Source organism: Thamnophis elegans, chromosome 13, assembly GCF_009769535.1.
Source record: "Thamnophis elegans isolate rThaEle1 chromosome 13, rThaEle1.pri, whole genome shotgun sequence".
NCBI lineage: Eukaryota > Metazoa > Chordata > Lepidosauria > Squamata > Colubridae > Thamnophis > Thamnophis elegans.
In genome coordinates, this window is record NC_045553.1 from 898063 (window position 1) to 918881 (window position 20819).

A 20819-nucleotide genomic window follows, 5' to 3' on the forward strand; every position below is an offset into this window, starting at 1 on the left:
ATCGCAGAGGGCAAATCCGCGCATTCCCAAGCACTCAGTACCCTAACCCTAACCCTAAAGCAAACCCCTAAACCTAATCCTAACCCTTACCTTAATGGAAATCGGCTTTCTGCCGCAGCGCCGTTTTAAAGCGCCCTTCTGTTGCCGCGGCGGTGATGACGCGCGATGATGACGTCGCGGCTTTAGCGACGCGCTTATGTCTCCGCGGATAAGGGCTTCGCGGTTTTGTCGTGCCACGGGTTCCGATAACCCCCCCACTCTTCATTGCCTTGAAAACCATCCGCTTGTTTCCGCCTCTTTCTCTCTCTCTGAAAAATCAGATTGCTCATCCTTCTGGACGTCAAGATCTAAGAGTCTTTCAGAAGTTGGTCCAACCAACTTCTCCTCCTTCTTCTTCCCCCCAAAAAATTAAGAACACAACGCTACTAAGCCACCTTGGATCCAAAGACGGATTGATCAAATGAAACAGTTTGACTCTTGCAATGCTCTGGTCCTCATTGATTGGAAAGCCCAGCCAATGGGCTTCCGGGATCCTCTCCCATTATGTTCTTCTCCAGATGGATGGGTGTCTTTCGAGAAAGGCCTCGCTTTCCGGCTTCCCCTGCCGTTTCTGGTGCAAAGGCGCAGAACTCTGTTTGAGCAGAAGGCCGGCAGCGGTGGGGGGGAAAACAACCAGGGCTGGTGAAGGAGACACCCCAGCGGCCCAGCCTGGCATCCTTGATCTCTCCCCCCCCTGCATCATCAGGACTGGTGAAGTTTAATCAAAGCCAAATCTGAGCCCTGGTTATTCCCCGGTCCCGATGACAGCCAGCCGCGCAGGAGAAAAGCATTCAGGAAGCAGGGGGGTTAAGAAAAATGTATTTATTCATTCATTTCTTAAGTTCTGGTGTTTTACAAACAGCGCTTTTTTGTTTTACTCCCGAGAAGCCTTGGCGCAGTTTTGTTTTTTTGTAAAGAAAAATTTCTCAGCACAGCCAGCAACGCAGCCACACTCGAGTCTAAACAGAGTCCCCAGAGAGACATCTCGCAATTTGTGTGTGTGTGTGGACGTGATCGGCCGGTCGGTCTTCTGGTCAACGCCACGCGCCATGGAACGGCCGAGGGAACCGGCGGTCGGAAGGCAGCGGGGAGGGGGACTACGGGGGGGAGGGGGGGGCACAGCCCGGGAGACCCCGCCAACTCCTTATGCCGAGACACCCATTGCAGCAGGTCTCCCATCAGCTGGGAAACCCTCCCTGTCCCCGAAGGTCTTTACAGGCAGGTCCTTTTCAAGGAAAAGAGTCGTAGATCTCTTTCTCTCTCTCTTTATAAAAAAATTACTTTTACATTTCAGGTAATACTCTGGGTAGAATACTTCATACGCTGCTCGGAAAGGAGGAGAGAAGGGGAAGAGCTACTTCTAGCCAGGTTAAAAGGAGGCCTCTGCGCCCGCTTCCTTTTTTCTTTCTAAGTCACGGAGGGTATTCATAAATTAAAAAGGAAGGAAAGGGGACCACTTGGAAAGGCCACAGAAGAGGAGGAGCAACGCCTTAGGAAAGAACCAGAAGAAAAGAGCCATGATTGGGGCTCGGCCCTCCCGTGATTAGATTACAGAAGCTGGAACAAAAGAAGGGGGGAAATGCCCCCGTTCTGCAGGGCAGTTAGAGCAGAAGCAAGAAACACAGATGCCCTTTGAGGCTCCCCCCCCCCCCACAACCCCGCTCGAGTGCCAAAGGGAGGTTTGTGGCTATTGTGGGGAGCGCAAGGACCACGCAGCCCAGACCAGCAGCCGATTGAAGCAGCGTTGGCTTCAAAAGCGCGCATCCCCGCAAGCAGGGCTTCCCCCTGAACTGTGGCTCCTTTTAAGGATTGTGGACTTCAACTCCCAGAATCCCCCAGCCAGCATGGAGGCTTGTGGGAGCCGAAGTCTTAAAAGTGGCCAAAGTTGTGGGCCCCTGCCTTAAATCAGAACCGAGGCCGGTTCCACCTTATCAGGATGTCCAGGCGCCAAGGGAAAAGCAACCCCCTGCGGACCCCCCTCCCCCAAAACCCCTCAAGAGATTGTGGCTTCCTGCTCTTTCAACAGCCCCACAGCCCACCGACCCAGCCAGCCAAGACTTCTCCAGCCATTTCAAATCCCCTTCCCCCCCCCCCGCCGTCCATTGCTACACCAGCCAGATGTGGCGTGGGGAGCAGACGGAAAAAGACCCACCAAGGGTTGAAGGAGACATAGTTTAAGCCCCCCCCCCACTCTTCCTACCCTGGTTCTCTTTCAAAAGCTGGATTCCCCCCCCCCTCCCCGCCCCATCTGTCCTCAGAAGCTGCTGTGGTGGAAACTGGAAAAGCAGCCACGGTGGTTCGTTCCGGAGCTTCATTCAGACATCCCCCCACCCTCAAAAAAAAAATAATCATCTTCATCCTTCTTCATCTTCTTAATATGGCGGAGGCCTGGGATGCATCCAGGGACGCTCACAAGGGATTCGTGGAGAGGCGATGACCCTTTGGATAAGTCACTAAGCATCCGAGGGGAAGGGAGGAAGGGGGGGGGTGGTGTCAGGAGATCCCTCCTGGCTGAAATCCCCCCTCGCCCCCATGTTTCCCCACCCCCTGCCCCTCCCCGACAGGAAAGAGCCAGCTGACGGAACAGGCTCTAAACAAAACCGGTTTAAACTGGTGCAAAAACGCATCATTGGAAGTTCTAGAATTTATCGTTTCAAGGGGGGAAAAAACCAAGCCCCCCACCAAGAGTGGAATTTCATGAGGACTAGAAACTTGATCAAATCTGTGGGCAGCCACACCTCGTTCGAGAGAGTCGGTTGGCTTGGAAACTGGCCCTGGATTCCTCCTGATTAACACAACTGGTTTCTTCCCCCCCCAAAGTATCAGTTTTCCCACAACTTATTTTTCTGATCGATGTATTATTTTTTTTTTCTTAAGGGAAAGAGATCGCTTTGAAAAAAAAAACAAAAACAAATCTGGAACAATTAAAAACAAAACACAGAAAAAGCCTCTTAAATCCAGGACAGAAAAGAAAAGGGGAAAGGGGGGAAAAAAACCAACAACAACAACAACGTTCAAGTACAACAAAGTATTGGTCTGCATTGGAGGCAAAAAATAAAAATAATAATCGTAACTTCAAGAAGGGAAAAACGGCATCGACGGAAAACGAAAATCGGTTGTAAAAACGAGACTTTTTTTTTTTTTATAAAAAAAAAGAAAAACGAATTAGGAGTTTCTTTTTGAAAAGAGATCTTAAGTTCCGCTTATTATCCGAAGGGTTTAAAAACGTCATAAATAAAAAGGAGGCTCTGGGCAGCGGTCTTCGCGGGACGGACCCCCCAGCTCGTTTCGCTTCCTTGTGGGTTTTTTTAAAAAAACAAACGAGGGAGAGAGAGAGAGCGAGCGGCCTTTCCATTCTGCAGAGGGGACAGGAAGAGAAGGGCCTTTTAGGCGAGACGCTCCCCCAAACGGGTCTTGCCCCCCCCCCCACATCCACACGTCCATCCCGTGGTCCAATCTCCCACTGCCACGCTGGCAGCTTCCACCCATCCAGTTCCGGTCATGTGCAGAGGGTGGAGAGACAAAAGATGACCTTGGCTTCCAAGGAAGAATGTCGTTATGGCTACGTAGCGTCTAATCCCCTTTCCCGTTTTTCCCACCATAGAAAACGCATAGTAGAATTATAAGAAGGCGTGGCGGGCCAAAGACCCAAGAGGAAAGAGGGCTGCGGGCCTGACCCGCTGCCTTCCAAGCCGGCCAGAGCGAGTAGCCGCCGGGGACGGAAGCTTAAGTCACAATCCTTGGACGGCTGGGTTTCCCCAAGCGCCCTACTTTTTATTCCGGCCTCCAGTTCGGGTCTCAACTACCATTTTAATGACTTATTTTGTCCCTCTGCTCTGGAGGGAGGTCCTTAAATGTGATAAATAAATGAAGTAAAGGAATAAAGAGGACTGTGTTCGGCAGAGGCCCAAAAGGGAAAAATTTACCAGATGGTGGAAACCTTCCTAAAATCTCCTCTCCCTCCAATTTTAGAGAGAATCTTGAGATCTCTTGACACACGACACTCATTGGGGAGATTTAAGATGATCACCCTCAGACCAGATTAATATTTCCCTTTCCTGAGGACTAGCAGCTTGGGTTTATTAAGCCCCGCCCTCAGATAAGATCTCACACCAGATTAATATTTCCCTTTCCTGAGGACTAGCAGCTTGGGTTTATTACACTTTCCTCTTCCTGGGATTTTATTTCCCTTGGAGATGGCGAAAACTATCCCCTTGCCGCTGAGCTACCCTCCCTGGCCGCTTCAGATGAGCCACGCAGGAACCCGGCCATCTAGACTTGCCTTCCTCACGCGGAAACCCTGGCCGCCGTCTCATCTGAAGCTTTTCTGCTGGTGCATCAGACCGACGTTCTCGTAGACTCGCATGGCGTTGTCCTCCCTCAGCCTGCAAAGTGGGGCGAGAGATTCAGAACCCCGAGCCCGCGTGCGGCCAAGGTTCTCCCTGCCGTCCTTTTGGATCTGGGAGAGGAGTTCCAGCCATCGGAGGAGGGGACGGACGGGCGGGCGGGCGGCCCGCTCACTACTCACTCGGGACAGGCCGGGGTGGGGGTACACGGCGGGAGAGGACTTTGGTCTCCGCTGGCCTGATCCGCTAAGGAGTATTTGATGTTGGTGTATTCGTGTCCTTTCCGCTTGCTCTTCTGAAAGGGAGGGAGGGAGGGAATCATAGTCACATCCTCCCGGCAAGCAATGCGCTCTTGGGTCTTCTCAAAGAGTCCCCCCCTCCCTTAATTCCACCTCCATCCCCCCCTCCAATATAAGGAGGCTTGGTTGGTTCAGGATTCCCAAGATGGGGAAACCTGGTTAACCGAGACTAGCCAGCCCCCCTCTTTTTGAATTTGGCTTATCCCGGGTTAGATCATGGTCAATCCCCGGTCAAACGCTTTAGTAGGGTAGCCACTTGGTGACAAAGCTGCCGTCTCTCCTAGGGGACCCTAAGAGATGAGAAGGCAGCAAATCCACGTTTGTGTGTGTTTCTCCGCCTTTCTCGAACTGGCAACTTTTCTTGGCCGAAGCTCCTCTGACTCTTGGCCCCAGCTTTTAGAGCCAAAGAGACCACCTTCCCTGCTAGGTAGGCCAGAGGTCCCTGTTCCTGAGGGGTCCTTTGTGCTCCGAGCTGGGTGGTTTTCTTGCAAGCACGGTCCGATCACCGGTGCTGGTAACTAAACTTCACTAGCACTGATGCTGTTCCCTAGTAGGCTCATGAAACGTCTGCAAGAAAACCACCAAGCTCAGAGAGAGCCAAGGACCCCACAGTCCTCTTCTTCCTCCTCTTTTACTTCCTCCTTCTCCTCCTCTTCCAGTCTAGCAAAAAACCCTCCCTTCTAGCACTGATGCTGTTCCCTAGTAGGGTCGTGAAACGCCTGCAAGAAAAGAGAGAGCCAAGGACCCCACAATTCTCCTCCTCCTCCCTCCCTCCCCCTTCCCACAAAACTCATTCCTTTCTAGCGCTGATGGTGTTATCTAGTTGGGTAATGAAAAGTCTGCATGAAAACCACCGAGGTCAGAGGGAGCCAAGGAACCCCTCGTGTCGTCCCTGAGTTAGAAAGGTTTTCCTTCTCTGGTACCTGCTCCTCCTCAATCCGGCGTTGCAATGTCTCGATGTAGTGCTGGACGGCCATGTAAATAAAGCGGTACTGGGCCTCGGTCTGCACCATCCCTGACCGCTGTGACCTCACCATCTGGATGGTCTTTGGGACGTCAATGTCGCAGTCCACCCCTGGAGGGGGAGAAGAGAGGGAGGGAGACGGGCTCAGCCGGGGAGCATGAGGAAGGGCCCCTTCGGAGGACAGGCATGCTCACTCAAATTTCCACAGGGATTTGTCTATGGTGCTTCTCACTCACCCAGCTTCTGGTTCCCCCCCAAAAGGCAACTGAGGTTTCTTGGATTTTCCTTTGAAAACCTTTCGCTTTTCTCACCCAAGAAGCTTCTTCAGTTCTCAAAGGAAAAAAAAACACCAAGAAACTCCAGCTGCCTTCTGGGAAAAAGTCCCTTTGGGGCAATCACAAGCATCAGTTTGACTTGTGGCCTGTCCATCCCATAAAGGGTGATCCAGAAAGCATCACGGCTGGCCTCACTTAATGCCCGACGTTCAAAAGCCCCGATCGTGCTCAGGGCAATAGGGACACTGCCCCCATCAGCCCTGGGCTCCTCCACTGGGGGGTGAGATTGCAACTCCCAGGAAACCTAGCATCAGGCTCCCACGGACGCCCCAATTACTGTATTTTGTGGAGTGTAAGAGGGAGAAAATCTGGGTGCGTCATATACACCGAATACAGCATTTTGGCCTCCCAAAACCCCGCCCCCTTTGCAAAAATGGATGTGCAGAAGGTTTGGGAGGCCTGAAAGTGCTCCTGGGGACCGAGGGCAGAAAAGAGCAAAACATGGGCCTTTATTACTCATTTTTGCCCCCCCCCAGCCCCCAAGACCACTCTACAAGCCTCCAAAAGCCTATCCATGCCCTGTTTTTGGCAAAACATGGGCCCATTTTCATGAAAAATGGGCTGTTTTTTTGCTCGTTTTTGCCCCCTCCCCCCCACAGCCCCCAAGAGCACTTTGCAGGCCTCTCAAACTCTCTGCATGCCCCGTTTTTCACAAAAAATGAGGCACGCAGAGGGTTTGGGAGGCCCACAGAATGCAACCCCCCCCCTTTTTAAAATTACCTCTTCAAAATCTTGGTGCGCCTTATACTCCGAAAAATATGGTAACTCATGAGCCTCAAGCCAAATTTCAAAAGAAATCCAGTTATTTATTAGGCGCAACATGTCAGCGCTGATCCCCAGTGAAGTCAACTCTGCAGCATGTGGATTTATGGTTCAACTGTTGACCCTGTTTCCCCGCTCCTCCCAGAGTGTGTCATTAATCACATTGTCCAATGTCCGTCTGCTGGGACTCACCTTTCTCACGGATGACGTCAATGAGAATGTCGATCACAATGAACGTCCCAGTCCGACCGATTCCGGCACTGTGGGGTGGGAGGAGAGAGAGAGAGTGAGTCACATGGGCTCGAGTCCCACTGCTCCTTCTCAAGCTGAGCATCCTTGCCATCGCCACAGATGCTTTCAGTTTTTTTCCTGCAGCGTTTCTCCACCTTTGGCCACCTGAAGCTGGGTGGATTTCAACTCCAACCAGGAAAGCTGGCCGGGGAATTCTGGGAATTAAAGTCCACAGTTCTTAAAAGTTGCCACGGTTGAGAAAGACCGTTCTTCTGATACCTGCAATGGACAACAACCGGACCAGCCTCTGCGATGTTCTCCTGCTTGTGGTGCACCTCCTCTAGGAAATCCAGGACGCCGCCAGGATCGCTGGGCACCCCGTGGTCAGGCCAAGCCCGGAAGTGATACTGCCACACTGTCCGCTCAGTGTTGCCCTGGAAGAGAGACCCCCCAGAGATGCTTTGATGAGTCTCTCAGAGGTTGGAGGAGCTGCCTTCGCCTCCAAAATCAGCAGAAGTGGGGAAGACCCACAGGCCCATCGCAAAACTCAGCAGCGGTGTGGGAGAAAGCACAGCAGAAGACGACCCAAGGGCGAGGAGGTTTCCCTGAGTCCTCCTTCCACCCTCAATCCAAGCTTCCTCTCCAGAGTCCTAACACAATGGCTATCAGGTCAGCTCCCCCCCCCCCCCCCCCCCCGTGCACCACATGGCCGAGATGCCCGTCCGATGGTCACTCGGCATCTCCCGGAAACGTACCTGCCCAACTTTGGAGAGCTTGAGTTCTCGTAGTGTGTAGTCGTGAGCCGTGCTCTCTTTGACGTTACGGACGCGCATCACCCCGTATTCCTTCAGGGCATGCTCATCCGGCCAGTACTTCACGCATTTGCTCTGGAAGACCAGGAAGGGGGTTGGATGGGATTAACAGATTAATAGAGTTGGAAGGGACCTTGGAGGTCATCTAGTCCAAACTCCCCCCTCCCCCCTCAAAGCAGGAAACCCTACACCATTAGATGGCAGTCTAGTGTATTTTTGAAAGCCTCAAGTGATGAAGCTCCCACAACTTCTAAAGGCAACTTCTCTTCCATGGGTTGATTGCTCTCACTGTTAGAAAATTCCTCCTTATTTCCAGGTTGAATCTCTCCTTGGTCAGTTTCCATCCATTATTCCTGGATGTCTGGCCTTCGGGTGCCTTGGAAAATAGCTTGACCTTTTCTTCTTTGTGGCAGCCCCTCAAATATTGGGAGACTGCTATCCTGCCTCCTCTGGTCCTTCTTTTCCCTAGACTGGCCATGCCCAGTTCCTGCAACCGTTCTTCATATCTTTTAGCCTCCAGTCCCCTAATCATCTTGGTTGCTCTTCTCTGCACTCTTAATATGTCTTAACATCTTTTTTACAGTGTGGTGACCAAAACTGGATGCAGCATTCTAGGTGTGGTCTTACTAAGGCTTTATAGAGTGGTATTGGAACCTCACCTGATCTTGAGCTAGCAAGGGAAGGAGGGGAGCAAAGGCTTATGGGAGCTCAGGTTTAATTCAAGTGGCAAATTTGGACTGAGAGCGATTGTTATCATTATTCTGTTGCTGCTTCGAATGCCCACGGAGAGCTTATGCCCCCGAGGAAAATCCCTTGGGTGTCCAATCACACCGGGCCCAATAAGGCCTTGGATTCAAATTCCCAGGCTGGGCTGCCATTCTCCCCTCAATCATGGGGGATCCTCTCCCCCGGCCTTACCTTCCCCCTCTCCACTTCCTTTGTGGTCATGACGATCACGCGGGAGTTCTCCTGGAAGACCATCCGCCAGAAGTCGTTCACCGTGTTCTGCAGGCAGCCCTGGGTGGCGATGTAGCTCTTCTTGGCCTTGGCGTTGTTGCACTTGGTTTCAAATTCAGGCTGTGGAACAACGGGAGGGTCAGTGGGCGAGACTCGCTCGCGGAGGGAGGCAGGGGTCCATGGGACGCTCTTAAGGCCCAATCCCCCCCTCCCGTCTGGAGGAAAAGCTCTGGGGGTCCCTCCCTCTCTGTTTGGGGGGAATTCCGAGCGAAGTCCTCCTGCCCCACCAGAGGAGAGAGTGGTGGTCCATTAAACTCCTGCAGTGGGAGACCGAGAGAGGGACGCCCTCCCTACCATGATGATGTTGGCGTTGATGTAATCGGAAACCGGCTCGTTGGGATCCCCATCGTGAAGGACGACCCGGGTGTGGTCAACTAGAAAGCGAGAACAAAGACACACTCCTGATCCAGGGAACGGTTGTTGTCAAGCGGCAACCGCAAACTCTTGACTTGCCAGCAGCCACTCAGGCAGCTGCTGGGAGGATGGCAGGAATTAAGAGTCCTTGGCAGCCGCGGAGATGCTTGAACTGCAGATGCTAAAATGGAGCCTGCAAATTTCTGCAAAGCCATCGATTCCCTGCAGCTCAATCAGGCTGCAAATATCTGTCCCCACCCCACCCCCATCACCTCGGGCCTCTGCCGGGGGTCCGAAACTGCCCCACAGCAGATGCCAGCAGCTCCACATTACTAAGAGAGAATTCAGTTGCAGGAAACAAAGATTCCAGCAAAATTCCACCTTTTAGGAAAGGTTCGTGCAACCAGCAGGCTACAGAGACCTCCCTGGGCCTCCTTCCCCCCATCAGACCCGGTTGCCTCAAAGTTTTCAGGGATTTTTCTGGTCAAATCCCAGCAATGCAGAAGCAGGATATCCCTCTGCCATTTGCATAAAGGCCGAGAAAAAAAAACACGATACTGCGCCTTTAAAAATGGGGAGAGCAGTTGGAGGGAAAACTTTACTGCCCACCACCCCAAGTGTCTACTTGCTAGTGGGTCATTCCCCTCTCCCCCCCCCCTGCTGGGGGTTAAAATTGGGAAAGAGATCCGTGCTCACAAGGCAAAATGTTTTTGTATCGGTTCTTGTTCTTATTTTCCTGCCGCTGTCCTTCTTTCCGGCTGTAGAGGAGCTTACATTCCTGCTGCTGGAGAGTCTGGAAAAAACAAGGAAGAGGCTCCGGGAACCGCCTTCTGACCCCCCCTCCTCAACCAGGGGAAGAGAGCCAGAAGGCATCCCCCACCCCCCTTCCCACCCAGAAGCCTCTTCCCCACCTGGATTTCAATGCTCATTTTTTGTGCTATACTTTTTATTTTCCATTTTCATAACAATCACATGTATTCTATTACATAGCCAGTATCCTATTGCATTAAGTAGTAATTACATCAGTTCCTCTTGTCATCAACGCCCAGAAAGATAAAAACCCATTATTGGCTCTTCTGCTCTCCATACACCTCTTTCTTCTGCCTCTCTCCTACCTCCTTTCTTCCCTCCATCATCCTTTCCTACTTCCCCTTCCTTTCTCCTTCTCCTCTCTCTTCATTCCACTCCTCCTTATCCTCCTCATCTCCCCCCCCCTTACCCTCTCTCCTATCCCTCTCTTCCCATCTTTCTTCTCCCTTCTGTTTCCCACTCTTCCTCTCATTACAATGCTCATCGCTTCTGGCCCGCCAGGTTAAAACAGGTGAGCTTCGCGAGTTGACCCAATGGAACTGGGGCTCCCCTAGTGTTCCTCTGCCAGTATAACACAGAGAGCCGCTCAGGCCCTCCGTGGGGAAAGCAAGGGGAATTCGGCTGCGCCCCAGAGAGAGAAAACGTTGCCAGTCTCCTCCCCTTTTCTGCCCAAGAGCAGCTCATTCTGGGTCCCAGAAATCAAAAGGTTCCGAGACCCAGACTGCCAGCAGCCAAATTCACAAGCCAAATCAATCCCTAATGCTGAGCGCATGGACATTTCCATATGGATTCACCCAGCTCCTCCCACTAGGTGTCTTTCAACTGGGGAATGCTGGGAGTAGGAGACCTACGCCCAGTGCTTTCCCTGCAACCCCAAAGGGTCTTATCTGTTCACTATTTATTATTTATTTATTATTAAAATTTATATGCCACCCAATCCCGAAGGACTCCGAAGGACACTATTATCTTGGCTCACCACCTGCTCCCAAGATTTCCCAAAGAACTCACATTCTGTTAAACCCCACTCCCCCCCCGGGGGGGGGGCACCTAGATGCCTTTGGCCCCCTCCCCAGCTGCCAAAGGGACATTCATACTTCTCGATCCCACCGAAGGCCTGGATGAGGACAGCACAACAGATCCTCTCCCGAAAGTACCTCAAATTCTTCCCAAAAGCCTTGCTTCACTTTGTCGGTTGTTTCGGCCAACTTGCTCAGTTCTCGCACCCGGCTCTCAATCTCAGCGGCGTTGATGCGTGTGGTGTTGAGGGGCTGGCGGGGGTGGGGTGGGAAAGAGGGGGAGACAAGAGAGGGGCCAAATAATGCACGCACATCAGGCACGAGGAATCAAGAACGATACGATGGGTTCAGGGGTGGGTTTCTCGCCCCGTTCCAACCGGTTCGGTTGGAACGGGACCGGCGGCGTCCTCGTGCACGCGCGCAGCGCACGTACTAGCGTCTGTGCGATGCTCCAGCTGCTCCTGGAGGATCGCGCAGGCGCTGTATGCATCCTGCGAATGCGTGGAAGCGCAGAACTCGTCAAAACCGGGTAAGGAGCGCGGGCGAGCGGGTGGGCCCTTCACCGTTCCCGGAAGTTACTTACTTCCGGGTTCGCCGACCAACCGGTTCGCAGGGACTGCCGCGAACCGGTTGAAACCCACCCCTGGACGGGTTGCTCACAGTAGTTTGTTGCCGTGGATAGGAATCTTGCCAGAGTAAAGCACACACTCTGCGTGACTCTCACACGATGCCTGTGAAGCTCTAGGGAGGATCCCTTCCAGTCCCCTTCCTCCAAATCAAGGACCGGAGGCGGATCTGCCTTTGAGCTCCTTGGGGGAGCCTCTCCCTCCTGCACCTCGGCACCAGACACTGGGAGGAAGAGCTGAGACAGGCCCCAAGCACGGAATCCATCCCAGGTTCAAACTGGGATCTAAAGCCTCCGAATGGGACCACATCCAGCTGCAGGCTTTCCAGGAAGGCTGCGCATTATCCGGCTTGCAAAGCGGATTCCCCGTCAACTACGGCAGAGATGCTGCCATGCTCAGCCTAAGGCAGGTGGCAGTGAACCTCAAGCGATTCCCACCAGCAGGGCAGTGGGGGAAAGCGGGGAGCAAGGACAACACGAATTCCCGGGTGTTATGACCACTGGTGTCAGCCCTGGGGGGCTCTCAGAGGCTCGGGGCTGCCATCCCGCTGGTGGGGAGATTCGCGAATGGGGTGTTTCGTGACTTGGACCACTGCTGTGCCGTGCTTGTTCCCCTGCCACGCCAAGAGCTTGAAGGACCTTCGGATCTCTCCCCGCTAGATCCTTGGCTGTGAGCGCCATGTTGGTGGCGTCTCCCAGGTGTATGCGCAGGGACCCTGCAAGGCCTTTCATACGGAGCGGCACCAGCGCATGCATGGCAATGGAAACCAGCGTGGTCTGTCACGTCATTGGAGGACATGAGGTGTATTGCATGTGGGAGGGGGAGGGGGGGCACCGGAGGGTTTTAAGTACGGAATTACAGGCTTGCCTTTATTTCACTCGTATTTTTCAGAGTATAAGACGCACCTTTCTCCTTCAAAAGAGAGGCTGAAAATCTGGGTTTGTCTTATACACTGAATACAGCATGTTTGGCCTCCTGAACCCCCCCCCCTTCACCCAAATGGCCGTGCAGAGCCTTTAGGAGGCTTCTAGAGTGCTCCTGGGGGCTGGGGAGGGCAGAAATAAATGAAAAACAGGCCATCCCCCCCCCCAGCCCCTAGGAGCACTCTGGAAGCCTCCTAAAGGCTATGCATGCCCTTTTTTTGACAAAAAACGGGTCTGTTTTCACGAAAATGGGGCGTTTTTGGGAGGTCTGCAGAGTGCAAAATCTTTTTTATTAATTTGCCTCTTCAAAATCTTGGTGCGTCTTATACGCCGAAAAACACGGTACATTGTATGATGGTTAGAAGTACCGGAAGAGACCTATAAAGATTATACTTATCATAGCAATAGCAGTTAGACTTATATACCGCTTCATAGGGCTTTCAGCCCTCTCTAAGCGGTTTACAGAGTCAGCATATCGCCCCCAACAACAATCCGGGTCCTCATTTTACCCACCTCGGAAGGATGGAAGGCTGAGTCAACCCTGAGCTGGTGAGATTTGAACCGCCGAACTGCAGAACTGCAGTCAGCTGAAGTAGCCTCTGCGCCACCTCGGCTCATGAACTAGTAGTTTAGTGGTCTTGTTTTGTGTTCTTCACCTGAACGGAACCTAACCCTCAGCAGAGACCGCAGCTGGTGTCTGAGCTGCAGGAGCAAAAGTCAACCGTGGCTGGGCTCCCTCACCTGCTTCAGCTGAAGGACGGTGCCCAGGGTCTCCACCATCGGGTTCTTCTTGTAATGCTCCACCAGGTCTGTCAAGGAGTCAAACTTCTCCCCTCCTCCAACGTCATACTTCATATCCTAAGGAGGGAGGGAGGGAAAGGGGGATAGTGAGATTCACGGCAGGGTGGTTTTTTTGAGCCACTTTGGAGTTTCCCCTCCAGGATGCTAAGATCTATCTTTCTGAAGAGCCTGAATTTCTCTCATTTATTCTTCATCCCCTGGCTAACTGAGTTACATCACCATGGCAGTGATTAGAAACAGTCTTGGAGTTAGAAATTAACAATGTATAGGCAGAGATGAACAAGCATATATAAATGGATTGTAAATTAAGGACTGTATATAATAGCATCATATGTATAGACATAGAGAAACTGAAATAAGGGGGGAGAAGTACATTTACAATGGATGTATACCTAGGTGGAAACGGTGTACAGAAGGAAATTCCCAAAAAGTATTTTTTCTTTGTCTTTTTTTTTAAACTGTTTAATTTAAAAAAAAACTAAAAAAAACAGTCTTGGCCAAAGTAAATGCCACCCTCACTTTTGAGATGGTGGATACACAATTCCAACTTACCTGGGGCATTCATTCATTCGTTCAATTCACTTTCCCACCTGCTGCAGAGGTACCAGGCAGATCTTGTGGCTGCTGTTTCCTTAAGCCAGGGGTGTGCAATCTTGGCAACTTTTTTAAGGCCTGTGGACTTCAACTCCCAGAATTCCCCAGCTGGGGGGAAAAACTCCTCATGCTGGCTGGGGAATTCTGGGGATTGAAGCCCACGAGTCCTAAAGTTTTGTGTTGGACACCTCTCCTTCATAAGGAAAAGCCCGCCGTCTGGGTGATGAATTGGGCAGCTTTTCATTCAACGAAGGACACAATCAATCATCGGGTTCTGATTTAATGAGGCCCTGGCCTTTAGCAAGCTTATTAATTTTATTTATAAATAAATAAATAAATAAATGAGGCCCTGGCCTTTAGCAAGCTTATTAATTTTATAAATAAATAAATAAATAAACAAACAAACTAATTAATTAATAAGTAAATAAGCTGTCTCCCAAGCAAGGCCAGCCATCAGGAGAACGGGCCCTCTCCTTTCCCCGCTCTGGACCGACGCAGAAACCCCACCACCACCACAAAGGCTTCCGACCCACCGGCCTTATTGCACCTCCACCCTGGTGCTGTTACCTGGCAACGGATCATGACGTGTGTGACTTTGGACTTCCCATCGTTGCTCTCGCCTTTGTCGTCCCCCGTGCGGACGGAAAGCACGAAGTCTCCCGGGTGGCTTTGGCTCTCGCGGACTAAAAAGCTGCCATGTTTCCCTTTCTCCGTCAGCAACTTTTCTGCTTCCTTTCCTGACAGGTGACCATGGAACCACCTGTGTGTGGGGGGGGGGTATGCAGCGAAGAGTTAGGACGCCCCGAGTTGCTTCCCTGGCCTTTCGCGAGAAGGGAGGGAGGCTCCCCAAAAACCAGGGCTGCCTTGGGAAGCTTTCTGGTGGGGACTTTGGAAGAGCGAAAGTTCCCTCGCTCCCGCGGCAGAGGAAGCTGTTGAGGGCACATTAATTAAGAGGAAAAGGGACCTATTTTCAAAAGGAGCTCCTATTAAGGCAATTAAGGTAGGAGCTGCTGCTCTGCCCCCAAGCCCCTTTCCTTCCAGAGGCTGGGAACTGCAGGAGTCCAGAAAATTTGGTCCTTGACTTACGGCCACAATTGAGCCTAACATTTCTGTTGTTTTGCCCCATTTTACGACATTTCCTGCCACAGTTATGAAGTGAGCCACGGCAGTTATTAAGTTAGTAACAGGGTTAAGTGAATCGGGATTCCCCATTGCTTGACCGTGAGATACGGCGACCGTCATAAATACATGCCAGTTGCCCAGCCCCCGAACGTTGATCAGTGGCCAGGGCCATGCTACTGTGGTCGTAAGTGTGAAAAACGGTCATCAGTCACTTGTTTCAAGGATAAGTAACTTCAAATAGACACTAAATGGTTTTAAGTTGAGAAATTCCTGTACCAAACAGCCGGTAAGGCCTCAGCTGGCCCTGAATGGCAGCCGGCTGGAGACCGAGTGGAGGGAAGGAACGCCACAGCTTCCGGATTGCCTCCAGGCCCTTCCGCCCAGGATGGACCTCACCCAAGCTGGGCTCCCTGATGCCGCCCCCTCGCTCACCTTTCTGAAGTGGGGTCTGCACAGTTGAGGGGGTACTTCAACTCGATCACGTCCCCGTTCTTCTCCTTGAGCTGCCCGTGGTGCTCCATGTAGTACTGGACCAGCTCCGCCAAGGTGGCAAACTTCTCCCCCCCGTAGAGGTCATAGTAGTCGCCCGTGTTCTGGATCTTGATGTGAGTGACCGCCCCATTGCGCCTGGCCGGTCCAGACGGTCAAGAGGAAGAGAGAAGGGAAAAGAGAGCGGAGGGCAATGAAGAGAAAACTGCCTTCTACTGGTAACCGCCTGGGGACGGAGAGCAGGGCTGACTCCAAACTTCCCTATTTAACATTCTTGGATCAGAAGGGAGGGGAGAATAAGGGAGGGGGCAGTGAAGAAGAGAGGAAGGAGGGAAGGGAGGAAAAAGGGAGGATAAGAGAGGGGGAAGTGAAGAAGAGAGGAAGGAGGGAAGGGAGGAAAAAGGGAGGATAAGGGAGGGGGAAGTGAAGAAGAGAGGAAGGAGGGAAGGGAGGAAAAAGGGAGGATAAGGGAGGGGGAAGTGAAGAAGAGAGGAAGGAGGGAAGGGAGGAAAAAGGGAGGGGGAAGTGAAGAAGAGAGGAAGGAGGGAAGGGAGGAAAAAGGGAGGATAAGGGAGGGGGAAGTGAAGAAGAGAGGAAGGAGGGAAGGGAGGAAAAAGGGAGGGGGAAGTGAAGAAGAGAGGAAGGAGGGAAGGGAGGAAAAAGGGAGGATAAGGGAGGGGGAAGTGAAGAAGAGAGGAAGGAGGGAAGGGAGGAAAAAGGGAGGATAAGGGAGGGGGAAGTGAAGAAGAGAGGAAGGAGGGGAGGAAAAATGGAGGGGCAAGTGAAGAAGAGAGGAAGGAGGGAAGGGAGGAAGGAAGGATAAGGGAGGGGTGAGTGAAGGAGAGGAAGGAACATTCTTGAATCGGGAGGGAAGAAGGAAGGGAGGAGAGAAGGAAGGATAAGAGAGGGAGGGAGTGAAGGAGAGAGGAAGGAAGGAGGGAAGGAAGGAAAAAGGGACAGAGGAAGGGAGGTCTTAGCTAAGAACCGCTTGCAAAGATGGATGTCATTTACTGCTCTCGCTTGCTGTTAAGGCAGCCTCCCCCAAAAGAGAGACTTAGCTAGTTAAACCATTTACTTTTTGCTTTTTAAGACCTTTCTGTAGAATTACATTAAATTTTCAGAACCGCCAAGGCAGCTCTCAGGTTCCCCTCGGTGGGCTTACCGGACCGAAAGTGTGAAGTCCCCAGGGTTGCTTTTACTAGGCCGAGCCAGAAAGCTGCCATCAACTCCTCTCGTCAGGAGCAGGTTCTCTGCTTCCACTCCGGTAATGTTGGGGTGAAACCATCTGGGGGAAGAGAAAAGGAGGAGGGGGTTTTGAAAGACCACTTTCAAAAGAGAAGAGAAAAGGGTTTCCTTTAAAAGAAAAAAAGACATCGTTTTGATTGAAAGCTTTTCCAGAAGTAAAAGATAAACATGAAAACACATAAAGAAGAGCCAAGAAAAAAATTAGTGCAGATAGACAGGAAAAAAACAGGTTAGAAAAAAGGGAAAAAAGAAGACAGAAAAAGAACGTGGGAAGCTATCCCCATAGAAGGGAACCCAGTGCAAAACGTACACCTTGCCCATAAAACATCACTACAAGGATGCTACAGGTCTACTATGTGGATAACGGCCATGAAGGAGCCCCCGAGGATTCAGACCGTTTCATTTGGCCCGGAGACCTTTCGTAGCAGAACAAGGTGGGCTTCCTGCTGTCCTGCCATGATTCCTCCCCCCTTTCAGGGAGCAGGGAAAAGCAGAAGGGAGTAAGAACCGGCCGCTTGCAAACCGGGATCAAAGTGGGATGAAACAATCCGAACGGAGAGACATCTCCTCGTCCCTGGAAAGCTGATAAAGACCCCCAGTTGCTCCCACATAACCAGCAAGAGAAACTGAGAAGGCGGCTACCACCTCATGGTTGCCTTGGAACCAGGAATCTGCTCCCCTCCTGGAAACTGATCCGATGCTGGATTCTGCTGGAGGGTGAGCAGGAGGAGAGGCGGCCGGGGGTTGTTAGCCGAGCCTGGCCCCTCTCTTCACTCCGGTGAAAACTGGCTCCATATATCTTCTCGGACCCAGCCACCCCCAGCCACAACCCTCCTTGGCAATTAAGCCAGCACCTTGCTGGTTGAAGGTGTCCCAAGGGGCCGAACCTTCGTTCGCCTCCTCTCCCATCAACCCGATCTGGCTTATTTTTAGAAATCTGGTTAACTAAGCCAACATTTTGGCTAAATCTGTACTCTCCCACTTGAGGGGGGAAAAGCCTGACGTTTTCCAAAGGCCCAGGGAGCCAACTAGGACGGGTAATGGGCATATTTATATTCTTCCATCAAGACACGCGGTTGACAGAGGGACAGGACAGTGCTGGGCAGGATCATGGGATCAAACTCTGGGCTTTTGGCAACTGGCAGGTACTTGTGACAATTGCAGGGTCCCAGGGTCATGGGATCGCCACTCGTGACCTTTCCAACCACCTTCCGACAATGGGAGAAAGCTAGATTCGCTTAACGACCGCACGATTCCCTTACCGAGGGCAGCGCCTCGCTTAACAATCTCAACCGTCTTGCTTAATAATGGAAACTTCAGCCTCAACCGCAGTTGTAAAATAAGGACCAACTGAGTTAACAACAATTAACAACTTTTAGGGATCACCCAAAATCAGAATTCTTCAGGTTACCCACTGATGACCAGCCCAGAATTCCGAAGGGAGTTCGGGATGAGCAGAGCCTCTGCGGAAGGGCGAAGGGGGGGGGGCAGAGAAAGCACCGTCCTGTGACCTTTCGGCAGAGCGCAGGGGCAGAGAGCAACTTCCGGGGATGGCCGGCCCAGGAGAGAATTCTATTTCCAGCACGGGTGGCAAGGCTCCCTGGCGCTCTGGGTATATTTGTCACCAAGTGGGTGAAGCAGCATTTTGTCACCAGTTGGAAATAGAAGGCTCCGGGGGTGTCTCAAGTCAGCTGTAGGCCGGCCAGTTATGCCAAGTGCTTCCGGAGAGAGGATCAAAGCAGCCGACAAAATGCAACGTGCACATTTTAGGCTGACAAGTCTATCCAATTCTATAGTTGGGGGCGGCTGAAGTCTTTTTTTCAACCCTAGGAGAGAAAGACGGTGCTGGGATTCCGGCAAATTAAAAATGTTTCAAGAGAAACGTGTTAAAAGAACGGTAGGGCTAGCTTTTCCGAGAGCCAGTATTTGGACGTTTAGCAAAATATAAAGGAGGCTATTAATAAAAAAAGGAAACAGGATCCAGCATTAATTATTCATAGATCAGAACTTATGTTAAGTCACACTGAAACAGTTGCATCTCAGAATATATGACGAGCACTCCCTTGTGCTAATAGATGAACTCTAACACTAAACTAGCAAAACTGGTACAGGATAATTAGGCGCAGAAAATGCAGGAAACGTCTTTTTCCAGAAAAAAAGGGGGATCCTACTTTTGACAGTCTGGATGGGATTTTATAAAGGGAAATCTCCTGCAATTACTCTACTGAAAGCCTCTTAATGAAGTAATGAAAGAGGTGAGTTCACTGTACATTTTTTGAAAAGAAAAATAATTGGGCTGTTCTTGAAAAGATGTGTTACTTTAAGTCGTTTTTTTCTCCTAATTGGTACGCAATTAGAATGGAGTAGAATGCTCTGATCTTATTTGGTTGGGAAGTGTGTTTTCTCATAATTGGAACACTGCTGAAAAATTATTTCTGATTTCTTGACTCGTCTTGTGCAGTTAAAAAAGGACACTGCTGCACCCCATCCCCTCAGCATCAGAGTCCTTCTGTGCAGGGCTTCAGTTTTGCTTATCGTGTCCCCAAAATTGTTTATTTTATAATCTAGCAACAATAGCAATAGTTAGACTTATATACCGCTTCATAGGGCTTTCAGCCCTCTCTAAGCGGTTTACAGAGTCAGCATATCGCCCCCAACAACAATCCGGGTCCTCATTTTACCCACCTCGGAAGGATGGAAGGCTGAGTCAACCCTTGAGCCTGGTGGGATTTGAACAGCCGAACTGCTGAACTGCAGTCAGCTGAAGTAACCTGCAGTGCTGCATTTAACCACTGCACCACCTCGGCTCTATTTATTGTTTTATAGTAGCCACATCCAGTTTCTTAAATTTGTTTACTTTGCACCAGGTTTATAGGGAAGCTTTGAGGGGTTTTTTCTTCCCCACTGCGATGTGGCTGTTTTAGATTTGCACTTTTCCTGCTTCCTACTGCAAAATAATTTAGGGGATAATCTTAGCTCAAAATTCAACATCAGGTTTTGGCAGCCGGGGTCAGAAATTACCCATCCCAGGCTTAAAGGTAACAGAGAAGGAGTCTCATTGTACCGTATCTCGGCCATCCTCTTCTGCTCCTCTTTTGAACCCCCGTGAGTGGCTTCGGTCAGCTGTCTCCCCCCCCCCCCTTAATCACTACCCGGCCACATCTGGGGACACTGAAGCGAAGGTTTTGGCTTGGCTGTGTTTCTGAAAGGGCTGCAGCCCCCTCCCACCCCAGGCTCAGCAACTAAGGCTGGAAGTTTTTATCCCCTCTGGAACCTCCGTCCTGCAGCTGCCGTGTCCGAGGCGAGCGGCCCTTTCTCTCCCTCTGGCCTGAACTGGAGGCAGCGGCCTCCATCCTCTACTTCCTTGTGGTCTCAGACTCTCCCCCACCACAAGCTGGTCCCTTTGGATCCCAGCCCCCATTGTCCCCAGCCAGCAGGGTTTGGGAAGCTACAGGCTGCCACACCAGGGGGGGGGGGGGACCGCGTTGGGACCTGCTGGCTGGGGAGGATGGCAGCTGTGATCGCTTTGCAGTAGGCGGCTGCTCTGAGGAGGAGCCAAAGCAGGCTGGAAAGGCTCCTCTGGGAGGGGAGGATGGGAACTGTAGTCCCCGCACACCTGGAACCGGGAGGTCAGCGCCAGACCCTCCTCGGGGCCCCGCGCCCACCTCGTTCCCATGGCAACGGCACTGGGGAGGGAGACAAGCTGGGCACCCCTCCCCCCGAAGGGGCGGGGCCTGAGCCTTCCTTCCCTTTCCCCCCCCCCCACTTCTCACCTCCTCGAGGTCATCTTCCCGCCTCCGTCTTCCTCACATGGGGCCCCTGGGTCTCGCGGGGAGCCCGGCCCGGTTGGAGGCGAACCGAAGTCGGCCCGGGCCCGGCCGCATCCAGGCCCGGGAGAGGGGAAGGCAGAAAGAGCCCCGAGGAGCGATCCGTCGCGATGCCTAAGACGTCATCGCCGCGCGACCAGCTAACCCCTCCCCCTCGGGATGGCGAGGAAGGGGCAGGCTCGCCAGTCGTCCTGGGCATAGAGGCAG

General features: G+C 51.9%; 1 protein-coding gene across 1 annotated transcript; it reads right to left on the bottom strand.

Annotated features, from left to right (window-relative positions):
* Window positions 1-3052: 3052 nt before the first annotated feature.
* On the bottom strand, window positions 3053-20740 carry PTPN11 (protein tyrosine phosphatase non-receptor type 11). Its single transcript, XM_032229313.1, has 16 exons — window positions 20559-20740; window positions 16703-16825; window positions 15484-15678; window positions 14497-14689; window positions 13276-13392; window positions 11124-11237; window positions 9856-9952; window positions 9100-9179; window positions 8707-8865; window positions 7732-7863; window positions 7256-7410; window positions 6938-7005; window positions 5608-5759; window positions 4568-4680; window positions 4322-4424; window positions 3053-3395 (listed from the first exon to the last, which is right to left on the bottom strand). Exons 1-15 carry the CDS (start codon window positions 20570-20572, stop codon window positions 4352-4354), a joined length of 1785 nt encoding a protein of 594 aa, XP_032085204.1. The 5' UTR covers window positions 20573-20740; the 3' UTR covers window positions 3053-3395; window positions 4322-4351.
* Window positions 20741-20819: the final 79 nt, after the last annotated feature.

Bases quoted from the DNA above. Each gene is read 5' to 3' on its own strand.
- PTPN11 (XM_032229313.1), bottom strand. The intron at 11,238-13,275 runs GTGAGGGAGCCC...CACCCCCGCCAG, and splicing joins CCGTCCTTCAGCTGAAGCAG to CCCCTCAACACCACACGCAT. The intron at 5,760-6,937 runs GTGAGTCCCAGC...CTCCCCCTCCAG, and splicing joins TGACGTCATCCGTGAGAAAG to GGGTGGACTGCGACATTGAC.